Here is a 23,133-nt window from a genome sequence, read left to right as displayed (position 1 = left end):
TCATAGTTTTTGCGTTTTAATCATTTCCAGATCTTTTGCCGGAGCCACTACATTCACCTTCCATTATTCAAAGAACAGGACATGACTACAGCAAATACATATACAGTATATATATACAGTATATATATATATATATATATATATATATATATACATATATATATACATACAGTATATATATATATATATATATATATATATATATATATATATATATATATATATATATATATATTATGCATTCTTTTCTTGATGGTTACAGAAAGTGGAACAAGACAAGTTCTCCGCGCACCATGTTATTACAGGTTCACTTTCAGAACATAGAGAACCTTGAATCGTATTGATCTGTTTTAAACAGGCAATGGTGCAAACAGAACTTGAAAATGTGCAAAAAGCTGTCGCAAATGACTCAAATACATCATATGCGTGCGTTTATTAAAAATTCAAGGCCCCTATTTGACTGGGGCTGTCAGATAAACAGAGTCTTTCCTTAAGCAGCTTAGCACAGCGTATGTGAGGGGCCAAATCTGAAACAGTCTTAGCATTCATCTTCATAATAAATTAGCACGTACGTCCAATTCTCTCGGGTTCTTCAATCTGCTTTTCAGGCATTCCTCTGAAGAGATTGGAATAGAGTTGTCACACTTCAAGCAATTCCGAGTTGTTCAAACCAGCCATTGAGATTTTTATGATGATTATGGCATCAGGTAGTGTTTATGCAAAAGTATTCTGACTTATCGATTTACCAGTCGCGTCTTTTCGGTTTCTTATTCAGTCCATTATTTTGGCGACTGCATCTCTTAATTTCAAAAGCATAATCCATATTACTAGTTATAGGTATATCTATGTGTGCCCATGTTTTTCCCGTATAATGCCAGTCCTAATATGACACTGTAGTTAGCAGAACCCTTGAGCCTTTATAGCTGGGAAATGACTTCTTGTTTCATTACATGCTCCGTCTGCAACTCAGTGGGACAAATAAGCGATACTGCACGGGGCTCGGGGCAGTGGTGCTGAAAGGAGTTGTGATGTATTACATTTTGGGGCGCTTGGATTTACCTGGACGCAGAGGATAGATGGTGTGAGGACTTCTAGAGGGAGGACAGAGGGCGCTCAACTGTTTGGGGTGTGCTTATTTCTCTTTTGGTACAGTGTTAAAGAGTAACTAAACGCCAAAACCTGTGTAAATGGGTCTACAACAGATATACATAGATATCCCTGGCCTTATTTTGTCATTTTGTCACTTATTTTGTGTTTGCAAAAAATTTCACGTCGTAAATCCACACATAAAACCTTTTCTATCATGCGCCACTCCTGGACAAATGGGGGATTACACCAGGTGGTACAGTATATGGTGCTTCTTCATTCATTTATTCATCAAGTTTGTTTGTTTGGCATTAAACAGGGTTTTGTATGTATAAAAAAAGACCCTGAAAATCATAGATCTGACCCGTGACTTGGACTTATAGAGCACCGTTCACAGGGATGAGCTCACAAGGTTACATTATACATTATTATTCGGTCGTTGTTGTTGTTGTTGTTGTTGTTGTTGTTGTTGACAAGATTTTAAAAGTATAAACGGAGGGAGGGAAGGGGAAGGAGGGGAGGGAGCGTCCATTTTGACAACAGGTCTTTCATGCGTTAGATTTGATAAAGATGTCGTTTTTGGCGCTTTGGGGATTTATTAGTCTTATTTTATAAAGGCTATTTTTAAAACCTGGTGGTCCTGCAACATTCCCCATGTTCCAGGTACAGTGTGTTGTGTGTCCCACCAGGCTGAGGACCAGACATTTTCATCATAATAAAATGCGTGAATAATGTTACAGTGTGTGATACAGTATGTGCACGGTATGTATAAGGATTTTATATATTCTTTCTTGACTATTTGCCCCTTTTTTTAATCTTATTTGTGATGTTATTCTGACCACTGATGGAATTTGGCTTATCAATAAAAGTATATAAAAAATATATAAAATTGGGGCTGGAAACACAACTATAAATTGAAGTCAAACAATGGGAGAACATGCAAACGCCACACAGGACGGCCTCCTACGTTCCAAAAATATAACCTGGGGCCTTTTCGCTGTGAGATGACGGTGACCACCAGAGCCAGAGTGGGCAGATGGTGGCTGGGAAAGGACATTTGGAGATGGAGCGGGTTGAGCCTCACTTGATAAGCTGTTAGTCGCGCGGAGAAGGAGAGGAACGGACCCTAACAAGAAGAGGAGGGAAAACGGCAACTCATTTTTAAACAGCCATGGAAACAAAATGTCCCAAACTGCTGCTTTGTCAAGCTTATTCCCCCCAAAAAACAAAAAAAAACACCAAATCCAATGCAGAGCTGGCACATTTTGTTGTTAATGTGCTATACTTCCCCTAAAACTGTGCACAGATAACAGACTAATCCAATAACTTTGAGGTAAACAAGCTCAATGTAAACTGTCCGCAGCTCCTTTTTAGCTCTCACAAACCTGTCCACACATTGAATCTTCACGTGCACCACTGTCAGACGGCAAAGTGAGGTTTATTGTCCTGAAAACACCAGCAAATACCAAACTTCATATCAATCTGATGTTAAAAAAATAATAAAAAATAGCTCACATGTATCGCCGTATCTAAACTAGAGCTAATAAAAGACCAGGTTCAAACTTGACTAAACTTAACTGTTGCTACAGTAGTTATAGTAGACTATGCATTTTTGGCTTTTAAACCTGCTTTACTTTAGAACTTGAAATAATCTACTGAAAGCACACATTCCAGGCAGTAGAGGAAATTACAAAGGGGAGATGAACAACATCTAGATTTCCCCCGACATGCTAACGTGAGCACACAGTTGTAATGAATGCGATATGCAGCAGAAATGCTCAGTAAGAGTCTGATGTTAAGTTACTGACTTAAAACAGCACAAAAGGCTTCCACATCTCCACGTTTGGGATAGATAAAGTTAATTAATGAATTGATTGATTGATTGATTGATTGATTGATTGATTGATTGATTGATTATTTAACTCTATTTGGCAGAAGGTTTTGAAACAGTAGTCCTTGGCCTGTCTCTGGAGGACAGAGGGAGCTGAGTGATAGGGGCCTTCAGATCCAATTCACACCCAGCTCAGTGCACCGGGCCTGGGCTCTTCTGCAGCTGCTCCTGGAGGTGTGGAGGCGGAGCTGGAGACACTAACGCTGTCAACGCCTCTCCAAATCATCTAACACGCTTTCAGAAGAGCACAGGAAGATTGTGTGGATTATACAGTAAATGTAGTGATAAAGACTAAACCGTGGAATAGACAGAAAAAGGGCTGTAACCATTTATTGGGATAATCTTTGACTAATCGACTACTAAAAAAATAAATAAATAAAAATGTCTTAATAATAATAATTAAAGCCATGCGTGGAGATAAAGAGCCACTGCGAAGAGCACACCGCTAATGCCCCCGCCTACATTACCCCTCCCTCACAAACTGTACCAACGTTATATTTCTTCCTTTTCAGTGGGATGTGGAGAATAAGTGTGCCAAATTTTAACTTTTAATGACAAAGTATATGTTTTCATCCCATCCCAAAACGCATGTAAATCAATGGCAGTATTTATCAGGTTGCCATGGTAACATGCTTGCAACTACGCAAAAAACGTCATTGGATGCAAAACTTGCATCCAATGACGGTATGCCGTCATTGGATTTTTTGTTTAGAATGGCAAGAAATTATTAAAAGTTTATTATTTTAATTTTGGGAGCAGGACCACACCCCTTTCACGCCCCTCCCTGCAGCTAAACTATTTAGGCATCCAGGTCACACACATCAGTGTTCGTGACTTCGTGCCCCTCCCTCGTTTACGTTCACTATTTTACTACACCAAAAAACTAATTTTTCATCAATCCTGAATTTTGGTTCGAAAAAAAAATCAGGTTTCAAGTTTTCATTGACGTTCAGGGATTAAAATTGGGGTGGTTTGTGGAAGAAAATAATAACAATTTCAGCTATAAAAACTTGAGCTTGAATCACATGATTTTGTCACATTTTGCCAAGTCACAAATTAATTAATTTAGTTATAAATTGTTATCAGTTGTTTACAACAAATAGATCGATTTTTAACTAAACCAGGACTAAACCAGGACTAAACCAGGACTAAACCTGTATTATATAACTATACTATTTCCTTGTCCACATTTAGTACTGTAAAGTCCATGCAGTTGCACTCGGTGTCCGCATGTGATCCAGTAGCGCAGGGTCCTGTTTTAGACCAGTTATTTGTTTCATTTGCCTGATAGAGAAGGGTAATTAGAGAGTTACACAACATAGAATTAGCAACAGGAAAACATTCGCTGTGAGTAATGGCCGCCGCGCACACTACGCCCACCACAGGCTTCCCTTAAAGGTCCTCTGTTTGTATTAGCAAACTAGCACATCTCGCACATCCAGTCTCCATCTGCGGAGCCCAGAATCTTGAGGGGGAGGATTTGTGTCCAAATAATTCAATGGTGCAAAAAAGATGGCTTGATTCAAAATGCCCTATTTCATTTATAAGAGAATCAATTGTTTTGCATGTAAGAGTTTTAATCTGATTTTGACACTTAAAGGAGGCCTATTATGCACTATTGACTTTTAGGAGCTTTTAACCATTTTATAATTCTTCTCTTTTGAAAATAAAAAACTCAATGTTATATTAGTAGTGACTCCCCGTGTCAGACCCACTGATCCCACAGAATCCTCTGTTTGTTCTTCTCTGAATTATGTGGAAATATCTACTTTTTAAAAAATCTGAAAATTTGAATAAATATATTTTTGGTATATTCATAATTTGTTAATAGTAGTTATAAAATGTGTTTTAACTGTTATAATAATAACAGTGCACAATTTATAACATAACAATCTCAGGCAAAGCAGCAACTATTTTATAAACATTTTATATCACATCTTGACACAGTGTTGCTTCATATTCTTATTATTTATTTAGTTATTTTGTTACATTTAAAAAAAACAGAGCAATTTTTCAAATGCTTCTATTTTATTGATTTATATTGCTTGACTATTTTATTCTTGTTTCACACTTACGTTTTTTTGTGCTGTTTTAGTCTTTGTATTCTATTCGAGAGTTTTATTTATTGTGATAAATATTTGGACACATTTCACTGTGTGCAGCACATTGGAAAGAGCTTCTGTTTGTAAAATGTGCTCCAAAAACCACTATTGAAACAACAGAAGATACTGATTTGAGAAAGTATCGATAGTAAACAAAAATCCCAAACGGGAAAAAAATGTGACCTTCCCTGAATAGTTTTAGAATCAGTTTGTGTTTGCTCAGAACCAGTTTAAGACTGTTTAAGACCTTTAACAAATAAAGAACTATTATTGTGTACTGAAAATGTCAGTCTAAATCTATTTTTAACTATCATAGAGTACATATGAACATTTTAAACATATTAGTAGATTGCATCCCTTTGTGCATCATTAAAACAGATAAAGAGATTAATCAAATACACTGTGCTCTTTCTAATATAAACACACACAGTTCAGACAGGTGGCCCGCATTAAATAGACACTAACTGGGCCACTGGGGCATTACGTTTCCTTCCTGAATATAGTGAAAGTGACCACACACTTTTGTAACCACATCATACACTTTTATACCTCATATTCAGCCCAACAGAGTCACAATATAAACATTTAGTGTCACGATTATTGTGAGAAGAAACAATTGAATGATTATTTGGCAACACTGACATTCATGCTTCTTTGTGTTTTTAAAGTCCATTCCCCTTCAGCAACCTCAATAATCTTTAAAATAATTTCCTTAGTCATATGAGCATGTTTCTTTATTTTATTTTATCAAACTTTCTGAATAAAAAGGTCACATAAGCAGCCAGATTAAAAAGTACTTTACATTCATTCATAAGGCGTTACGCCCTGGACAGGGGCCAACTCGTTGCAGAGATCATGTGATGTTAGCGCTCTGCCCCCGTGCACCCAAATAGAGTAATTATTGTTTTGCGGAGTAATTTGTCAAAAATCCAACCAGAGAAATGCCAGCGCTACAAAATAAAACAAAACTAATATTCTAAATCATAATCATTTTACGATAACTTTCCATTAGAATGTTTTAGTTTTTCCAGTGAGGCTGCTACATTAATGTCAAAGTTGTGTCAAATGAACAAACACAACTCAAAAACATGTACTGAAATGTTTAAAAATACATGAACAAATTGTCCTTTTTTTTTAAATAGTTAAATAGTAAAACAAACTTGAACTTTATCAGAATAAGTTTAGGACCACTTTGTAACATTAAAAACGTACCGCCATTTGGTGTTGACAATTACAGCCTGTTAATAATTGTGTGTATTAAGATTTGCTCATTTTATCCATTCAAGTCAGTTTCACGCAATTGCAATTAATCTCACATTAATCTACTAAGAATAGAGTTTTTTTTCCTAAAATCAAAGGTCAACAATGGCGGTTCTTGATCATGCCGTTTACGCTTCAAACTGCATGAAATTAGGAAGAAAAAAAAGAAATTGCTGCTTTTTCAAGTGTGATTTTTCCATCTTGGCAATAAATAAATGTATAACAGGCAAACAAACACACGAAAAAGTCAAAGTATTTAAAATATAGTTCTCTGATTGGACCATGTTCAAAATACATTTGAAATTTTAACCTTTTAACAGATGTATTCAGTATTCCGTGACAAAAAACGCTTTCAAACTCAAGACTTTTCATTTTCGATGAGGAAACTGTTCCGTACTTAAAGACTGAACTTGACTGGGTTCGAGTGGCTATTTTTCTTCCATAACTGCGCATAACCACGGCAACAGGACGGTGGAGCGGCCGGCTGCGCAAAATAATGCGCAGTGTGAGACGGCGCTCCAATCTGCACGATGAACAGTGCGCCCAAGACGCTCCAGCTCCAAAGGGCAGCAGCGATGACGGAAACAGACCAGCGCAGCCTCGCAAGCGTTCCTATGGCGACGTGCCGATCCATCATAATCATCTGTTATTTTAGATACGGCTGTATGATGGAATGGAATAAGTCGTTAAGCATTCCAGGCATTTGGAAACTATGATGTTTCCCACTGCGACTTGAGAAAATAAATACATAAATCCAACTTGTGAAGATGGTCAGTGACGGAGCTAGACATTTATGTATTGCTATGGTCACAAATGTAATCAGTTAATTCCCCAAGTGTTGAATATTGTGTTTTACAGTGAACATGGAAGGATAAACTGAACCTGTAAGATTTAGCAGAAAACTGGTGTCACTTCTTGTCGTATAGTGCTTTTTAAAATGGCTGTGGCTGCAGAGCGTAGTCAAATGGCCCAGCAGTTTCAGGAACCGCGGCACTGCCATATACCTACATGGCTAACCCTAACCCTAACCCTAACCCTAACCCTAACCCTAACCCTAACCTTAACCTTAACCCTAACCTTAACCCGGAGCGGTCTAAAACGGCGTGGTCAAATAGAGCGCAGTTTCACAAATCTCTTATTTCGTCATGATAAAACCCAGTCATTCTCTTTAATAACAGAGCCTAATACAGGTTCATACTGAGCACATGTTTAATAATCACTGTGGCACTTTAACATCGGGTCGGCCTCCGCGTCTTCTGATTAATGCAGTTTGTCCTTAAATCGTCTCAACAAACACTTATGAAGACCTAATTGTAGCTCTTTGCCCACAGTTGGAGAACCCCTGCTCTTCAGCCACTTGAACTGTCACTAGAACCGCTTCAAACAGTAGAAACATAATATTTATACATAATATAATTTTTTTTCTCATATTATGAGAAAAAAATAGAAATGAGGAGCGCAGCGTGGGAACTTGAAAGTCCAGAAAATGGTCAAATCAAAGCAGTGGCTGAAACATTTTAGCCCATAATACTCACAGTAACAGGCAATAACACATGGCACTTGTTTACAGGTTTAATTCTGGGTTAGCTCTAGTTTAGACCTGGTTTTATCTTGTTTAGTCCTTGTTTAATTCTGCTTTAGATCCGTTTTGATTCTAGGTTAGTCCTGGCTCAGACCTTGCCTGACCCGCCAGCCCCGCCCACATTCGAATGTGTAAGGGTCTGGAATCCGAGTCAGAGCCATTGAACTCGTCGATCCTCAATTTACCTATCCAATCCCAGGCGGAGGTTTTAACGCGTCACACTGACGATACGGACGTAACTTTTCACCCCCGTTCCAAAACATTCAAGATGGCGGACCCGGCTCGTGACCCGGCTCGTGGCCGAGTGTTTACTTCTGCTCTAGCTTTGGTTTGAACAATCAGGAAAGTCCGCTCTACTCGCCATGATGAACGTGCGTTAGATGCGGTTATACGAAGGGCGTCATCGAGATTCAGGAGACATTTTCTGCGTTCGGGGACGGATAACGCGGAACACGCCTTGTTGACATGGGCTACGTAATATCCGGTTAAGCGCGTTGCGTTTTTTGCGTCACTTCTGGGTTTATGTGATTGATTCTGTCTCTGCTCTAAACTCCGCCCTAGAAATTGAAACGCAGCGGTCGAGCCCCAGACCCACACACAGTTTTGATAAGTTGTTTGCCCCAAACGTGTTGGGAATGGCTGGTCAGGCAAGCTCAGACCTGGTTGGTCCTAGACTACTTTATTTGTAGTTCAATACTGGATGGACAATTTTGCAAAGCAATGTTGGTAAAAGAATTTCGGATTTGATTCCTTACAAAAATCAAATTATTATTTTATTGTATTAACTTAATTTATTTAGACAGTGTTGGGGATATTTTGTCCTCCGAAAAATCTGGCCCACTGATAAAGTCTGTAGCTTTAGTCATAGCTTTTGTTGTCACAGATTACTGTTTATTCATTGGAAATAATGGAAATGTTTGTAAAGGAGAAGCTCTTCTGATTCTAGCGGCTGAAGGTTTCTCAGTGGAGCAGAGCAGAGTTCTTCACTGAGCCGAGACAGAGGAGAAAGACACTCAAGCGGCTCTGACACGGCTCGGCTTGGTTTGGGTTGGGACAGTTTGCCTCAATATTTTAGGCAAAGGTTCAGACATTTCAAGCCGACAATAAATCTAAATATCAATAATATTGTGAATGTCGTCTCTCGCATAATAAGATGACTTAAGAATAAAAGTAACTGACTTATGTTGTAAGTGCACTTTAATCAGTCGTTTTGCAGTCCATTTTCATTTGTTTAATACTTAAACCTCGAGTGACACATATAAAAGACACATTCTAGCAATCTTCTGTCTGGCCGCAGACCCAGGGGACCCTCACGTGGCTCACCTCTCTCAGGTCCTAGTTTACTCTGGGGAAAATGTTTAATTGCACTATTTAATATCTGTTTATTAAAGGTTATTCAGGTGCTAAAGCTCCTTTCAAAGGGACTTTATTAGAGCGAAACTTCAAAGACATGGCTTAGTCTAAAGATCCTACATTTAATCACCAAAGAAATGACTGAACTGAAATCCACAAGCTTCATGTCTGCTCGGCTTGTGTGGAGTCAAATACAGTAACATGTTTTCACACAACGATGTAAATGTTCTGTTCTGCTTAAAGTTAGGAAAAGGGTGAAAATGATGTTAACTTCTGTAACATTATGTACAAAATAACTTAATACATAATCTTATAAAAGTCTATCCTTGTTGTTGATTATTAAATTGTTTAACAATATTGAAACACTTTCTAGAGGTTGGTCCTGTGAGGCTCCTCCTGGTGAACTCTGGGTAAAGGTCGGCAGTCCACTCAAAATATTATTGTTAGGTATAAATTCAGTTAAAACAATGAAAACTATGAAATTATCTGTTTCCAGTCATTGTGGACCAATCCTGGAGCTGGCGTAGGCAGCAGTGGAGACTACTCAATAGTGACAAAAATGTACATCACAAAAACGTCTATTAAACAGAAACGTGTTAAAACATGTCTTTAAAGTATTTAGTATAAGTTTTGATCTTATTTAGTTAACCAATTTTTAATTCATGCCTTTTTTATTTATTTTTTTACATTTTGCTATCATATGGTTGTTTCATGTTGCACCTTTTCCTAGTTTGTGAATCTTATTTTTATTTACTGGCAATAAACCTTTTTCTGATTCTGAAACATGTTAGTTTAAGTTTAATCAGACAAATGTTAAATGTCTTTCAGATGAATTACAAAAGTGCAGAATATCACCTTATTCCCTTATTATTATTATTACAACATAACTTTTTTCATTTAACATTTTAATCAGCTGTTTTTGAGGCATTTTTACAATAAACAATATACTCAATATTAATTTTTTGTATCTCTTCAAAACAACATTAATAATATTATCTACATTTCAATATCTTACCCACCTCTACTGCATGTGGGGAGAAAAGGGATACAACCGCAATTATCACGCGTTGTCTCGAAACGCTTATTATCTTCAAGTGCAACACGCATCAGTTTCGCCCAACAGTGCCACCACGGGTAAAAGCGTTAGTCATTGAGCTTGTTGCGCATCGATATCTAACAGCTCTGACATTTGAGACGAGCGACGTTCCCCGCTGCGTGTTCAGGGTTGACCTGACACCGGCGGCGGCGTGTCCCGAGTCCGAGGCGTGACGGAGCTGGAGGCAAAGGTCAGTCTTAGTTACAGAGGCGCGTCCAATGGCTGCAACTAGGCGACCCCCCCTACCATTAAAGGAACAAGCAAATACTGGCATGTGTATTACTGCGCCTTTAAGAGCGTGTCAACAGAACAGTGTGGGCAAAAGAGGAGCGGAACCTGGTGCGATTTCAATGGAAAAAACAGGATTAGTCGCAAAGGAAAATTACAAAATATGAAAAATCAAAGAGGTTTTGGAAAATGTAAACCGCTCAGACACATGTGAGCCGGCTTCAAATACATTTACAATTGTGTTTTACATGATTGGTTTATGTAATTTGAGATTATTAAATATGTTTTACAGGTTTTACTGGATTACACATATTTCCACAATGGAATGTTTCCATCTTTGCAAAAGAAAAGCAAACAAACTAACGTTTCTACCCGGGAAATTCTGCTTCCATTAAGGAGCTTGGAACTTTCTGAGGACAGAGAACTTTAAAGGTTCTACAATGAGTGATGAAAGGAGAGGAAAAAAGAGATTTGGATCAGGCATTCGTTCAAGTATATGGGTGGTGAGAGGACACACTTATTGTAGTATTCTAAACTGTGACAACGACAACAGCGTCGATATGATTTTAAAAATATAAAAACTATATATACAAGAGTTTTCTTTCATTATACATCAGATTTACAAGAAAAAGTGTCTATGTGCCGCACTTATGGTCGTGAAATTACTACAGCCCTGCCACAGCTCGCCACTGACCCGCCACAGCCCCACTACAGCCCCGCTACAGCCCCGCTGCTACACGTGCGTTTGTTTATTAGCACGACGGATTGCATCGCAGCTCTAGTCTCCGCAGATTTCCATCTCTTCTGAGAAAGCTCGAACACAGTCTTTCTCTGTCTTTCCTCAGCCATTTTTGTACTTCGCGGTTCGAAGCGTGGAGCTACACTGAAGGAACTCGCTGCTAGCTTCGCTAAACACACTCCGGCATATCAACCACGCATGCGCAGCCAGGGGAACGTGCTGATGTCCTGGGAAAGAGCCAGAACGAGCCTGCAGGAGTGCACATGCACGCAGGGAATGATTGACGTGTGGGAGAACTACTCAGTTGTCCACGCCATGAGGAAATGAGACTGATTGGTCGCAAAAAGCCTCTAGTCAACCTTTAAGGCCCAGGGGCAAGACCAGTTTTAGTCTGACTTTAGTCCTGGTTTTGTCCCTGGTTTAGTCCAGTTTTAGTCTGGTTTTAGTCCTGGTTTTGTCTGTAAGGTCTGTAAAATTAGCTTAAAAAAGGGACAAAATATCACTTGCACTCACTTATCTCTCACTACGGTAGTTCATTATATTGCAACGTGTGAGCTACTCTGTCCAAATACTTTCCTTTGTGAAAAAAGTTTGTCTAAGTCCAAACATAACACCAAACTAAACTTACATTGAATAAAGAAATAAGCTGGGAGCAGGTTATGTAACTTGGTCTGAAACGTGAGAAATTTTGGCACAGATTTGTAAATGACACAGTAAATGTACAGAGTGTGTAAATGCGTCTCTGCAAACACACAAACGCTGCAGCTGGTGTTGAGACGAAGTGTCCCGCACACAGACACAACCACAGAGTCTGGGCCGTAAGCAGCGCTCCAATTGGCTGCTTTTGCGGTCTGGCCTAGTTTCACTTGTGAAAACACCTGTACTTCTGGGGTTTCTGACACTTTAACTTCTACTCGAGTCATATATTTAACACTGTGACAGTCTCGTTCTTGAGTAGAAGTGTTGGTTCCTCTTTTACAAGAGACAAAGGTTTTAAGTTGACAATGTTAAATGTCTTGAAAATGTGTGCTTGATTCAGGGCTGTGGGCAGCGGTCGATGGAGTTGACTAAAAGTTTGATTAGTCGACTAATTATTTGATTGGGATTAAAAGCAGAAAGTAGAAGACACAGAATGAGTTGGAGTGACTGATACATTTTTTCTGCCTTTTTGGGGCCTTCTTTCTTCGTACATTCTGTAGTGAATTCTGAGTGAATTAACGCAAATTTATCATCTCTTGTGTGCATTTTTGGTTAATATTTTATGAGTTCATTGCAGAAACAGCACCAGAAAGGGGTTTATTGCCATTATCAGCGAACAGACTTCACAAAATAGGAATAAGGTGCAACATAAAACAATGAATAATAATAGCAGCAAAATATATAAAAAAAAATGGTATGCATAAAGTTTAAACTTGCTCCCTTTTAGTCGATTAATCGATGCAAACCGTCTTTCGTCCTCTGAGAATTTCTTTGGTCCTTGATCTTTTTGCTTCTTCTGATGGTTTTGTGCATTATTTTTTTGTTTTGTCACTATCACATTCAATTCTTACATTAGTTGCTCTTACAATTACTTACAATCAGTATTTTCTTTTACTTTTGTACTTCTATTTGAGTAATATTTTGGAGAATCTGGACAGTGCTGAAAAATGTAAATCTTAAACTGGTTGGTTGAATTATGACCAACGCTTTGCAGCTAACAGCACAGATTTGAGATTTAAACACTGGATAACTGGATAATAAGTATATAAATGCTTAAATAATCTGACCAACCATCAAAAATAAATAAGAAAAATATGGTAAATTTGTTTTGACAGATGAAGAGTGGGAAAGTATATGTACATCTCAGTGAAAGACCTCAAAATCACATGTTTGGAGAGCGTTTTGCCTGAAAAGTGTATTGTGTTTCTTAATAACACCGTGACATAACAAGTGCCAAATGTTCACGTAGTAGGAATATGTGCTTGTGCCTCAGGACTCTTGCCATGGACACAATAAACAGTTACATCTGGAACATTCTCCTGGCAACAATAGGAGACCAACAATAAAGACTGGACAGACATCTCACTGGACTATCATTTTATCCACAAAAAATGTGGATAAAATGGGATGTTTGGTTTGTTTGTGTCTGAACTTTCCTTTTTCTTCGTTGGATGTCTTCTGTTTTTGATAGTTAAAGTAGTGTAAAGTCGCTATTAGCCCGATTTAAACGTCTTCACACCTTTGCCTGAAGGTACTTTTATAAATAAATATAATCCTTTCACCCTGGATAGACTCAGACAAACACAGAAAGGACTGTTTAGCGAGCTTTATTACGTGGGTTATTTGGCGCTCAGACCCAGGCAGAAGACCATAATAGAATTGTATTAGATGTCTCTCTCCAGGGTCCGGAGACTGGTGGTGATAGATATGGACGCAGAGGAGGAGAGGGGGAGGAGAAGGGGAGGAGGTGGGTCTGAAGCGGGCGAGCTGCACGAGGGTTTAAATGGGCCGGCTGTGCGCTGATTGGAGAGCAGGTGTGCCCTGGTGGAGCAGTGGACGTAGATTGGGTGGAGTTAGGTTTCCAGGCTGGATTTACGCAGGCTTCATTTTACTTGATTAAGGAACAAACAGTACCTGTACTAAAGTAGAAGTGGGCTAAACCAGGACTAAACCAGGATCAAACCAGGATAAGACCAGGACTAAACCAGGACTAAACCAACCAGGACTAAACCAGGATCAGACCAGGATCAAACCAGGACTAAACCAGGACTAAACCAGGATCAAACCAGGATCAAACCAGGACTAAACCAGGATCAAACCAGCACTAAACCAGGGCTAAACCAGGACTAAACCAGGACTAAACCAGGATCAAACCAGGATCAAACCAGGACTAAACCAGGATCAAACCAGGACTAAACCAGGGCTAAAGCAAGATCAAACCAGCACTAAACCAGGGCTAAACCAGGACTAAACCAGGACTAAACCAGGATCAAACCAGGATCAAACCAGGATCAAACCAGGACTAAACCAGGATCAAACCAGGATCAAACCAGGACTAAACCAGGATCAAACCAGGACTAAACCAGGGCTAAACCAGGATCAAACCAGGACTAAACCAGGGCTAAACCAGGATCAAACCAGGATCAAACCAGGACTAAACCAGGATCAAACCAGGATCAAACCAGCACTAAACCAGGACTAAACCAGGACTAAACCAGGATCAAACCAGGATCAAACCAGGACTAAACCAGGATCAAACCAGCACTAAACCAGGGCTAAACCAGGACTAAACCAGGATCAAACCAGGATCAAACCAGGACTAAACCAGGATCAAACCAGGATTAAACCAGGGCTAAAGCAAGATCAAACCAGCACTAAACCAGGGCTAAACCAGGACTAAACCAGGACTAAACCAGGATCAAACCAGCACTAAACCAGGACTAAACCAGGACTAAACCAGGATCAAACCAGGACTAAACCAGGACTAAACCAGGATCAAACCAGGATCAAACCAGGACTAAACCAGGATCAAACCAGCACTAAACCAGGGCTAAACCAGGACTAAACCAGGACTAAACCAGGATCAAACCAGGATCAAACCAGGACTAAACCAGGATCAAACCAGGACTAAACCAGGGCTAAAGCAAGATCAAACCAGCACTAAACCAGGGCTAAACCAGGACTAAACCAGGACTAAACCAGGATCAAACCAGGATCAAACCAGGATCAAACCAGGACTAAACCAGGATCAAACCAGGACTAAACCAGGGCTAAACCAGGATCAAACCAGGACTAAACCAGGGCTAAACCAGGATCAAACCAGGATCAAACCAGGACTAAACCAGGATCAAACCAGGATCAAACCAGGATCAAACCAGCACTAAACCAGGACTAAACCAGGACTAAACCAGGATCAAACCAGGATCAAACCAGGATCAAACCAGGACTAAACCAGGATCAAACCAGGACTAAACCAGGGCTAAACCAGGATCAAACCAGGACTAAACCAGGGCTAAACCAGGATCAAACCAGGACTAAACCAGGGCTAAACCAGGATCAAACCAGGATCAAACCAGGATCAAACCAGGATCAAACCAGGACCCAAGTGAACGCAGCCTCATAATGATCATTTGCATGGTCTTTAGCTGCGCGTGAACTTGTGATTCTTTTTGAGGGCCCGGGCTGTAAAGGTTAATGAGGATTTTCAGACCAGAACAAAGTCAGAACTCGAATTAATCATCATTGTTGTAGAAATGGCCTTTAACCTTTAACAATGAAATTTTCATTGTTAAAGGTTAAAGGCCATTTCTACAACAATATGGGCTGATAATATAATAACTGTGACTATGATTGTGAAAAACTGAATAGGAAACATGCATTAGAACTCAACAAAATCATTCCAATCTGCAACTGAAGATGTTTTTTTATTTAATCTAGATCACCCCGGAAAGAGGCCCTGGGGAAGACCCAGGACACGCTGGAGGGACTATGTCTCTCGGCTGGCCTGGGAACGCCTCGGGATCCCCCTGGAGGAGTTGGAGGAAGTGTCTGGGGAGGAGGAAGTCTAGGAGTCCCTGCTTAGACTGCTGCCCCCGCGACCCGGCCCCGGATAAAGCGGAAGAAGATGGATGGATGGCATTTAAATCGCTTGTAGCCACAGATTTAGATGGGATATTGTAGCTTCCAAGTTTATTGCCTGAACACAGTAACTCCTACACTTTAAAAGCTTGTACTTTTGTCGAGGGATTTGTTGACATCTAAGTCTACGCCTGACCACAACTTTCAGTAAGATCAAGTTTAGATATTCAAAAACTAAAGAAATGTATATGTCCAAAATACGTATCATTTTGGCCATTTATACACATAAAATGCCTTATTTATATATGAAAACATTACATGATAAAAAGTGTGTAATACATTATGGAATGAGTATGGTGAATTTATGAATACGTCAGTACCAAACAGTAAAAGGTATAAGAAATATTGCTCAATAAATATAAATCATGATTATTGTTCTTCCATTTTCTACCACTTGTTCCCTTTTGGGGTCGCAGGTGACTGGAGCCTATCCCAGTGACTTCGGGCCTTAGGCGGGGTACATCCTGGACAGTGGCCAACTTGTTGCAGGGTCGCCTATCTTACCTAACACATGCATGTCTTTGGACGGTGGGAGGAAGCCGGAGAACCCACGGTAACACGGGGAGAACATGCAGACTCCACCCAGAGAGATCATGTGATGTTGGTCTGGGAACCCATGATCTCCTTCTTGGGAGGCAAGAGCGCTAACCGCCTTTGCCACCGTGCACCCCCGATTATTGTTTTTGTATAATCATAATAATCATAATACTAATATTTCGTACATATACTTCTGATTTGATCAGCAATTCGCATTGGAAAATATATATAATTTTAAAAAATGCAACACATTTTTGTCAAAAAAGTTTTTTTTATGGTAAAAAACATTTCACTTCAATGTCATTTTTATCTGTGAATCATCTGCTCAAAAATAGAAAAGCTTTTCTGTCAATGGCCCTTGGGTTTCTGCCACGCTCCATCACACTTTTATTTTATGTCATTTTATTTTATGTAAACTTCTGTATTTATTAAGTGAAAATAAATTAATACAAATACATTCTTTAAATACATTATACGTGCAATGGCTCATCCACACTCTACTATAAAGTCAATGTTATTTTTCCCTCAGATTGAGATACCTAAATTTTTTATTCAATATTATTTTTACTATTTAAAAAAATAAAAATAAAGCAGGATTGATTTTGTGCCATTTTCAACCAGTGCCGTTTAACACAGTCCCTTCTTCCAAAGTCAAAACAACACGTTTTAGTGACAGATGACGGACAATTACACGACTGAATCTCAATCTCAATTCAAATCTGCTTTATTGCTGGTCCTTCTCAGAAATGGACGGGAAACAATGTAGAAAACAGTTTGGGCAGGATGTATTGCATAGTTTGAATGTAATGAAAAGAAATTCTAGAAATGTTGCATATTCTTTTGCAATCTTAAGATAAAAGGACAAAATGTTGAGCGGTACAATGTGCCCTTGAGTCTCAGCTCAAACTTCATCCAGATCCAGAGCTGCCAAACATCAGACTGATCAGGGAGGAGCTGCTGTTTATGATTTTACATTTTTGGTGCTGCAGCTCCTGGACACAGGCCACTTCTGTTTCTTCAAATAAGTTACACTCGAGCCAGAAACATTGTGGATCTGCTAAATATGTTAAACATATTAAATATGTTAACTTTCAAAAATGACTTCAAAAGTGTTCAATTGAAACTTGTGTTCAAATGTCTGCATCAGTAGGTTCTTGGTTATTCGGTAGTTCCTCTCAGAACAAAGGGGTTCATAGTTCCTCTCAGAGCAGAGGGGTTCTTAGTTCCTCTCAGAGCAGAGGACTTGATAGTTTTGGACAATCAGCTTTCACAAGGCACCAAACAATGGAACTCTTCACCTGTCGAACTGAACGGAGAAACAAACTGGGTCCTTTTCAACGAGACCTCAAAGACCTTTCAATGGGAGGTCAGATGTATAACCAGCTTTGAGTTTTTGTGTTTTTTTTAAAGGATTTTTGGGCTGTAGACTTTATAAGCTAGGACAGCTTTTAGCGTGAAATGGGGATGAGAGTTTCAGAGCCGGGAGTCGAGCACATGGCACTGCGGCCGGCTACACTTGGAGCCTGACATGTGTGCTGTAACTCGACCACCGGGCACCAAGCAGCGTTATTTGTGTCTTTTTATTTAAAAGGCCAACTAGACACGGACATTGTGAATTAGCCCCGGCTGAAATCTAAATAATTAAATACATTCTAATAACTCTGCAGAACAGACTGCACTTTTTGAATCACAAGACGGTTTGATCAAAAAACACTTATTAACTATAAACATCTATAAACATTTAAAAAAAACATCATCATTTCTGGAATGACGCAAATCTGAGGTGGAACGTAACGTGATTTCAGTGGACAAACTGGAATTGACCTCAGAATATATTCATTATTCATTGATGCAACGCAGGAAGATACAGAGGTAGATACAGAAGAAAAGAACAGATCACTTTTAGGAAGTTTGAAAAACACTCTCAGTAGAAGATCTCTTATAAACAAAAACTCCCATAGACAAAACCTCCCATTTCCCAACAAGGGATCGAGGGGGAAAAATAATAGATAAAAATAAATAAATAAATACATAAATACCATTGCATGTGATCACGACAGTAATTGCACATGAATATGTGTCACGACGGCACATGGATTGCACATGAATTTCACAGTAATTGCACATGAATCACGACAGTAATTGCACATATGACGGAATTGCACATGGTTAGGTCAGTATTGCGAGTGTTCAGGACTAATAGTGTTTGTTATAAAGTCTGACAGCAGCAGGAAGGAAAGACCTGCGAAACCTTTCCTTCACACAGTGAGGGTGGATCAGTCTCTCGCTGAAGCTGCTCTCCAGAGCGTCCTGCAGGGGGTAGCACTCTTTAAAGGCGATAATGACATATTATTATGTTTTACGAGACGACTACTCGCAGAAATGTTGACGCCATGAGTTAATTTTACCTACAGATACCTACACATTACTTCAAACACAAAGGCTAAACAAATTGTAGCTCATTTCCATCCCTTTGCAACAGAAAAGAAAACCTACTGGTATGTCTACCCTGAAATTCAAAACTGTTGCTTATTTTTTAGTATTTAGATTTTATGAATTAAAATCATCTAATTTATGATGAAAGGGCATTTTAACGTGGTTTGGGGCAGAAGTCAGAATTATTTTTTGTCAGAAATGTATGTTGAAAGCCATTATTTGTCTGTTTTTTCAGAAGACAAAATAAAACAGAGTATAAGAAATTGATCGCTCTGAGCCCAGTGGGTGTGCGTTAGCCTGTTGTTCGTCGAGCACAAAGCAAACACCAACGCGCAGATGTTACGGGCGGTGGTTGCCTTGGTAACGGCTCGCCCGCCTCACAGTGGTACAGAAGGATCCAGCTGCGTCCGAAAACACGCTCGGGGTTCGGAGTATAATCCCGTAATCCAGCGGGGAAGATGCGCCGAGAGCAAGAAGGAAACACGCCGCAAAAGTTTTCGACAACATTCTGTCGACGTAGAGTGAGGGAAATGTGGTTTATCAGGGCTTGGTGTGTTTTGAACAGTGCGGGAGATAAAATGTTGATTTTGGTCGCAAAGTTCTGCTTTTACGATGCATTTTAGCAAGGGAAAACAAAAAATTTACAAATTGGTGTGAAAAAAGTAGAATAGTTCAGTATAAAGTGAAGTATGAAGTTTGTTTATTTGGTTTATTTTTACCTGTTGTACATATAAATTATAGTGTGACGCCGATCGAGTAGGTATTTGTGGAGAAAACGTGGCGAAATCTGTAGAAAATGACAGCGCACAGTTTAATTTAAACAAATAATTATTGTTTTTTAACTCTCTAAACATTAATGTAACCAAATAAAGTCGCTCTCATATATTTTTATTTGTTAAATAAAAAATAATTGTGACATTAGATGAGTTTCTGCCCAGTGGTTGCTGGGTAATTTCCTAGTGTGATGTCATCAATTACAAAGGAAGGGAAATTATATAAACGTAAAAGATGTGCTATTCTGAGATAACATATTTATAATTTTTAGGAAAGCTCTAAATATATTTATCTTAACTGCATTTTAGTTCAATGAGTCGTCCAACCTTAGCTTCACCACTTTAATAAAATGTGCACCTTTAGCAAAAGTCTAAAATTTCCAAAACATAAACAAGACAGCGCTGTGCACCAATCGTCTTCATGACAGAGAGAACAAAACAACTGTCTATGAGACTGATGAGGACGTGTAATGTGTTTGTCCATCAACCAGAGGATTACCGGTTCAAACTTCAAACCTTCAAGCACAAACACTATGAAATAAAACAACGATGGAGCCTGACGTGTCTGAAGACGCAGACGTGAACCTTCAACCGAGCGTGCGTTTGTGAGGAACTTACGGTAAAGGACCTGACATACTTTTAAGGAAATCCACACCGAACAAAATCTAGTTGGAAATGTGTAAAAACCAAACAATCAAACAGCTGGAAACATCAGGAAGTACCAACGATTTACAATAAAACACAACATTTTTCCACAGCGTCTCTAACACTTCAAACAGACACTTCGACCGTGAAACTGAGAAACATCAAACCTTTAATCACATTTCAGAAGTGTAATTAAGATCATTCATTATTTTAATTGATTGACAGCACAATTATTACTCAGGTCCTTTTTTCTTACTTTGCTATCTTTATCCAAGTACTTTTCTTTAAAAACAAAGCACTATTACTGGGATTCTTTTCTTCCAGCTGAGCAATTTTGTTGAATATTTTTACATTTCCTTGAGTACTCTTACACTTCCTTGAGTACTTTTACATTTCCTTGAGTACTTTTACTGCAGTAATTTTCTTGGAGTACTATTTCTGCTGTACTTTTCCTGGAGTAATATTACTGCAGTACTCACCCCGTCAGCACCACCACAAAGTCCATGACGTTCCAGCCGTTGCGGAGGTAAGAGCCTTTGTGGAAGGCGAAGCCCAGAGCGATGATCTTAATGGCTGCCTCGAAACAGAAGATCCCAATGAAGTACGGCTCAGTGTGGTCCTACGGAGACACGGAGGGGACAATTCAGAAGAGCAAGGCCTTTGTGTGGGCCACGACGGAGGGTAATGAAGCGAGAGCGCAGGGGAGAGGGGGGAGAGGAGAGAGAGGAGAGAAGAGATGAGGGGAGAGAGGTGAGAGGAGAGAGGAGAGAAGGGAGAGAGGAGATGAGGGGAGAGAGGTAAGAGAAGAGAGGAGAGAAGGGAGAGAGGAGAGAGGAGATGAGGGGAGAAAGGAGAGAGGAGATGAGGGGAGAGAGGAGATGAGGGGAGAGAGGAGATGAGGGGAGAGAGGAGATGAGGGGAGAAATGAGAGAGAGGAGCTGAGGGGAGAGAGGAGATGAGGGGAGACAGGAGATGAGGGGAGACAGGAGATGAGGGGAGAGAGGAGATGAGGGGAGAAAGGAGAGAGAGGAGAGAGGAGATGAGGAGAGAGAGGAGAGAGGAGATGAGAGGAGAGAGGAGATGAGGGGAGAGAGAGGAGAGAGGAGATGAGAGGAGAGAGAGGAGAGAGAGGAGAGAGGAGATGAGGGGAGAGAGAGGAGAGAGGAGATGAGGGGAGAGAGAGGAGCGAGGAGAGAGAGGAAAGAGGAGATGAGGCGAGAGAGAAGAGAGGAGAGAGAGGAGAGAGGAGATGAGGGGAGAGAGGAGAGAGGAGATGAGAGGAGAGAGAGGAGATGAGGGGAGAGAGGAGATGAGAGGAGAGAGAGGAGAGAGGAGATGAGGGGAGCGAGGAGAGAGAGGAGTGAGGAGATGAGGGGAGAGAGGAGAGAGAGGAGATGAGGGGAGAGAGAGGAAAGAGGAGAGGAGGGGAGTGAGGAGAGAGAGGAGAGAGGAGCTGAGGGGAGAGAGGAGAGAGGAGATGAGGGGAGAGAGAGGGGAGGAGGAGAGTAGGGGAGAGGGGGGAGAGGGGGGAGGAGAGGAGGGAAGAGAGAGAGAGGAGGGGGAGGAGAGAGAGAGAGGGGAGGAGAGTGGGGAAGAGAGGAAAGGGGGAGGAGAGGAGGGAAGAGAGAGAGGGGAGAGAGGAGGGGAGGAGAGAAAGCGTGGGAGAGAGGGGGAGGGGAAAGGGGGGAGAAGGAGGGGAGGTAGGGAGAAGAGGGGAGAGAAGAGAAAGAGAGAGGAGAGAGGGGGAGGTGAAGAGAAGATTAAGAAAGGGAAACTGGAGAGGGGAAAGAGAAAAGAGAGTGAAGTGGGATCAAAATGAACTGTAGAAGACAAATGATTATTCTCTAACAGTGAGAATAATCAACAGGGGAATGTGAAGATAAAGTGGAACATTCGATAAAGGTTAAAAAAAACAAAAAAAGGAAAATAGATAAACGTGTTGCTTTTAGTTTTTAATAAAAGGTCAAAGTCTTGAATGTAATATATTTTTGGAGAAGCTCTAAACATTTATTTCTGTTTCTTCCCCCTCTTTTTTCAGTTCGAATGATTAATTCATTAATTCATGTGTCCATGCCAATAGACACAGACACACAGATTTTTGCCAAACACATCATGTCTTTGGACGGTGGGAGGAGCCGGAGAACCCGGAGAGAACCCACGGTAACACGGGGAGAACATGCAGACTCCACCCAGAGAGATCATGTGATGTGAGTCTGGCCCGGGAATCGAACCCATGATCTCCTTCTTGGGAGGCAAGAGCGCTAACCGCTAAATTATGTATTCATTTGTATAAATGTTTTATCATTTTTATGACAGAAAAACATGACACAGAGAGAGAGCAGAAAATAAATTTCAAATTGTATAAAAAGATGTTGCCGTCCCATTTTGTCCAAAGTTAGTTGAATTTGTCCATTATTGTATAAAGTGTAAAAATAATGTTCAAATGAAGATATTTTAAATACACTATTTTGTGTTTAAATACAATATCAAACAAATGAAAATTGAACTAGTGACTGATGCTTCGTGAATATTTATGAGCGTATTATACTATCTATATCTTTTTTGGACAATTTGTTGATTAACTGTTGCAGCCCAAGAAATAAGTACTTTTTTCCCAAGGAGGTTTTGTAGTTTTTCCTGGCTAAGGACAGAGGACCCTGGGACATCACCAAGTCCTTATGAACATTATTTAATCTGTTATTCACAGAGACAACAGCTGGTGTGATTTTGGGCGTTACAAAAATAAATTGAAATTGACTGCTTTTTTTTATTTTATTTTTTTTATTTA

General features: G+C 39.9%; 1 protein-coding gene across 1 annotated transcript in view; it reads right to left on the bottom strand.

The window, feature by feature from the left end:
- LOC140366953 (voltage-dependent N-type calcium channel subunit alpha-1B-like) overlaps positions 1-23,133 on the bottom strand; it is a 197,768-nt gene that overhangs the window by 165,735 nt on the left and 8,900 nt on the right. The window contains exon 3 of the mRNA XM_072453216.1: positions 20,825-20,964. Within this exon, the coding sequence (XP_072309317.1) occupies positions 20,825-20,964 (140 nt within the window). The remainder of the gene's footprint in view (positions 1-20,824; positions 20,965-23,133) is intronic.

The sequence above is a fragment of the Eucyclogobius newberryi genome, unplaced genomic scaffold (assembly GCF_026437365.1).
Source record: "Eucyclogobius newberryi isolate DKJ021-1_F unplaced genomic scaffold, fEucNew1.0.hap1 SCAF_2, whole genome shotgun sequence".
NCBI classification, from domain to species: Eukaryota; Metazoa; Chordata; class Actinopteri; order Gobiiformes; family Gobiidae; genus Eucyclogobius; species Eucyclogobius newberryi.
Note: the sequence above shows the minus strand (reverse complement) of the source record. Positions and strands in the feature narration are given on the sequence as shown.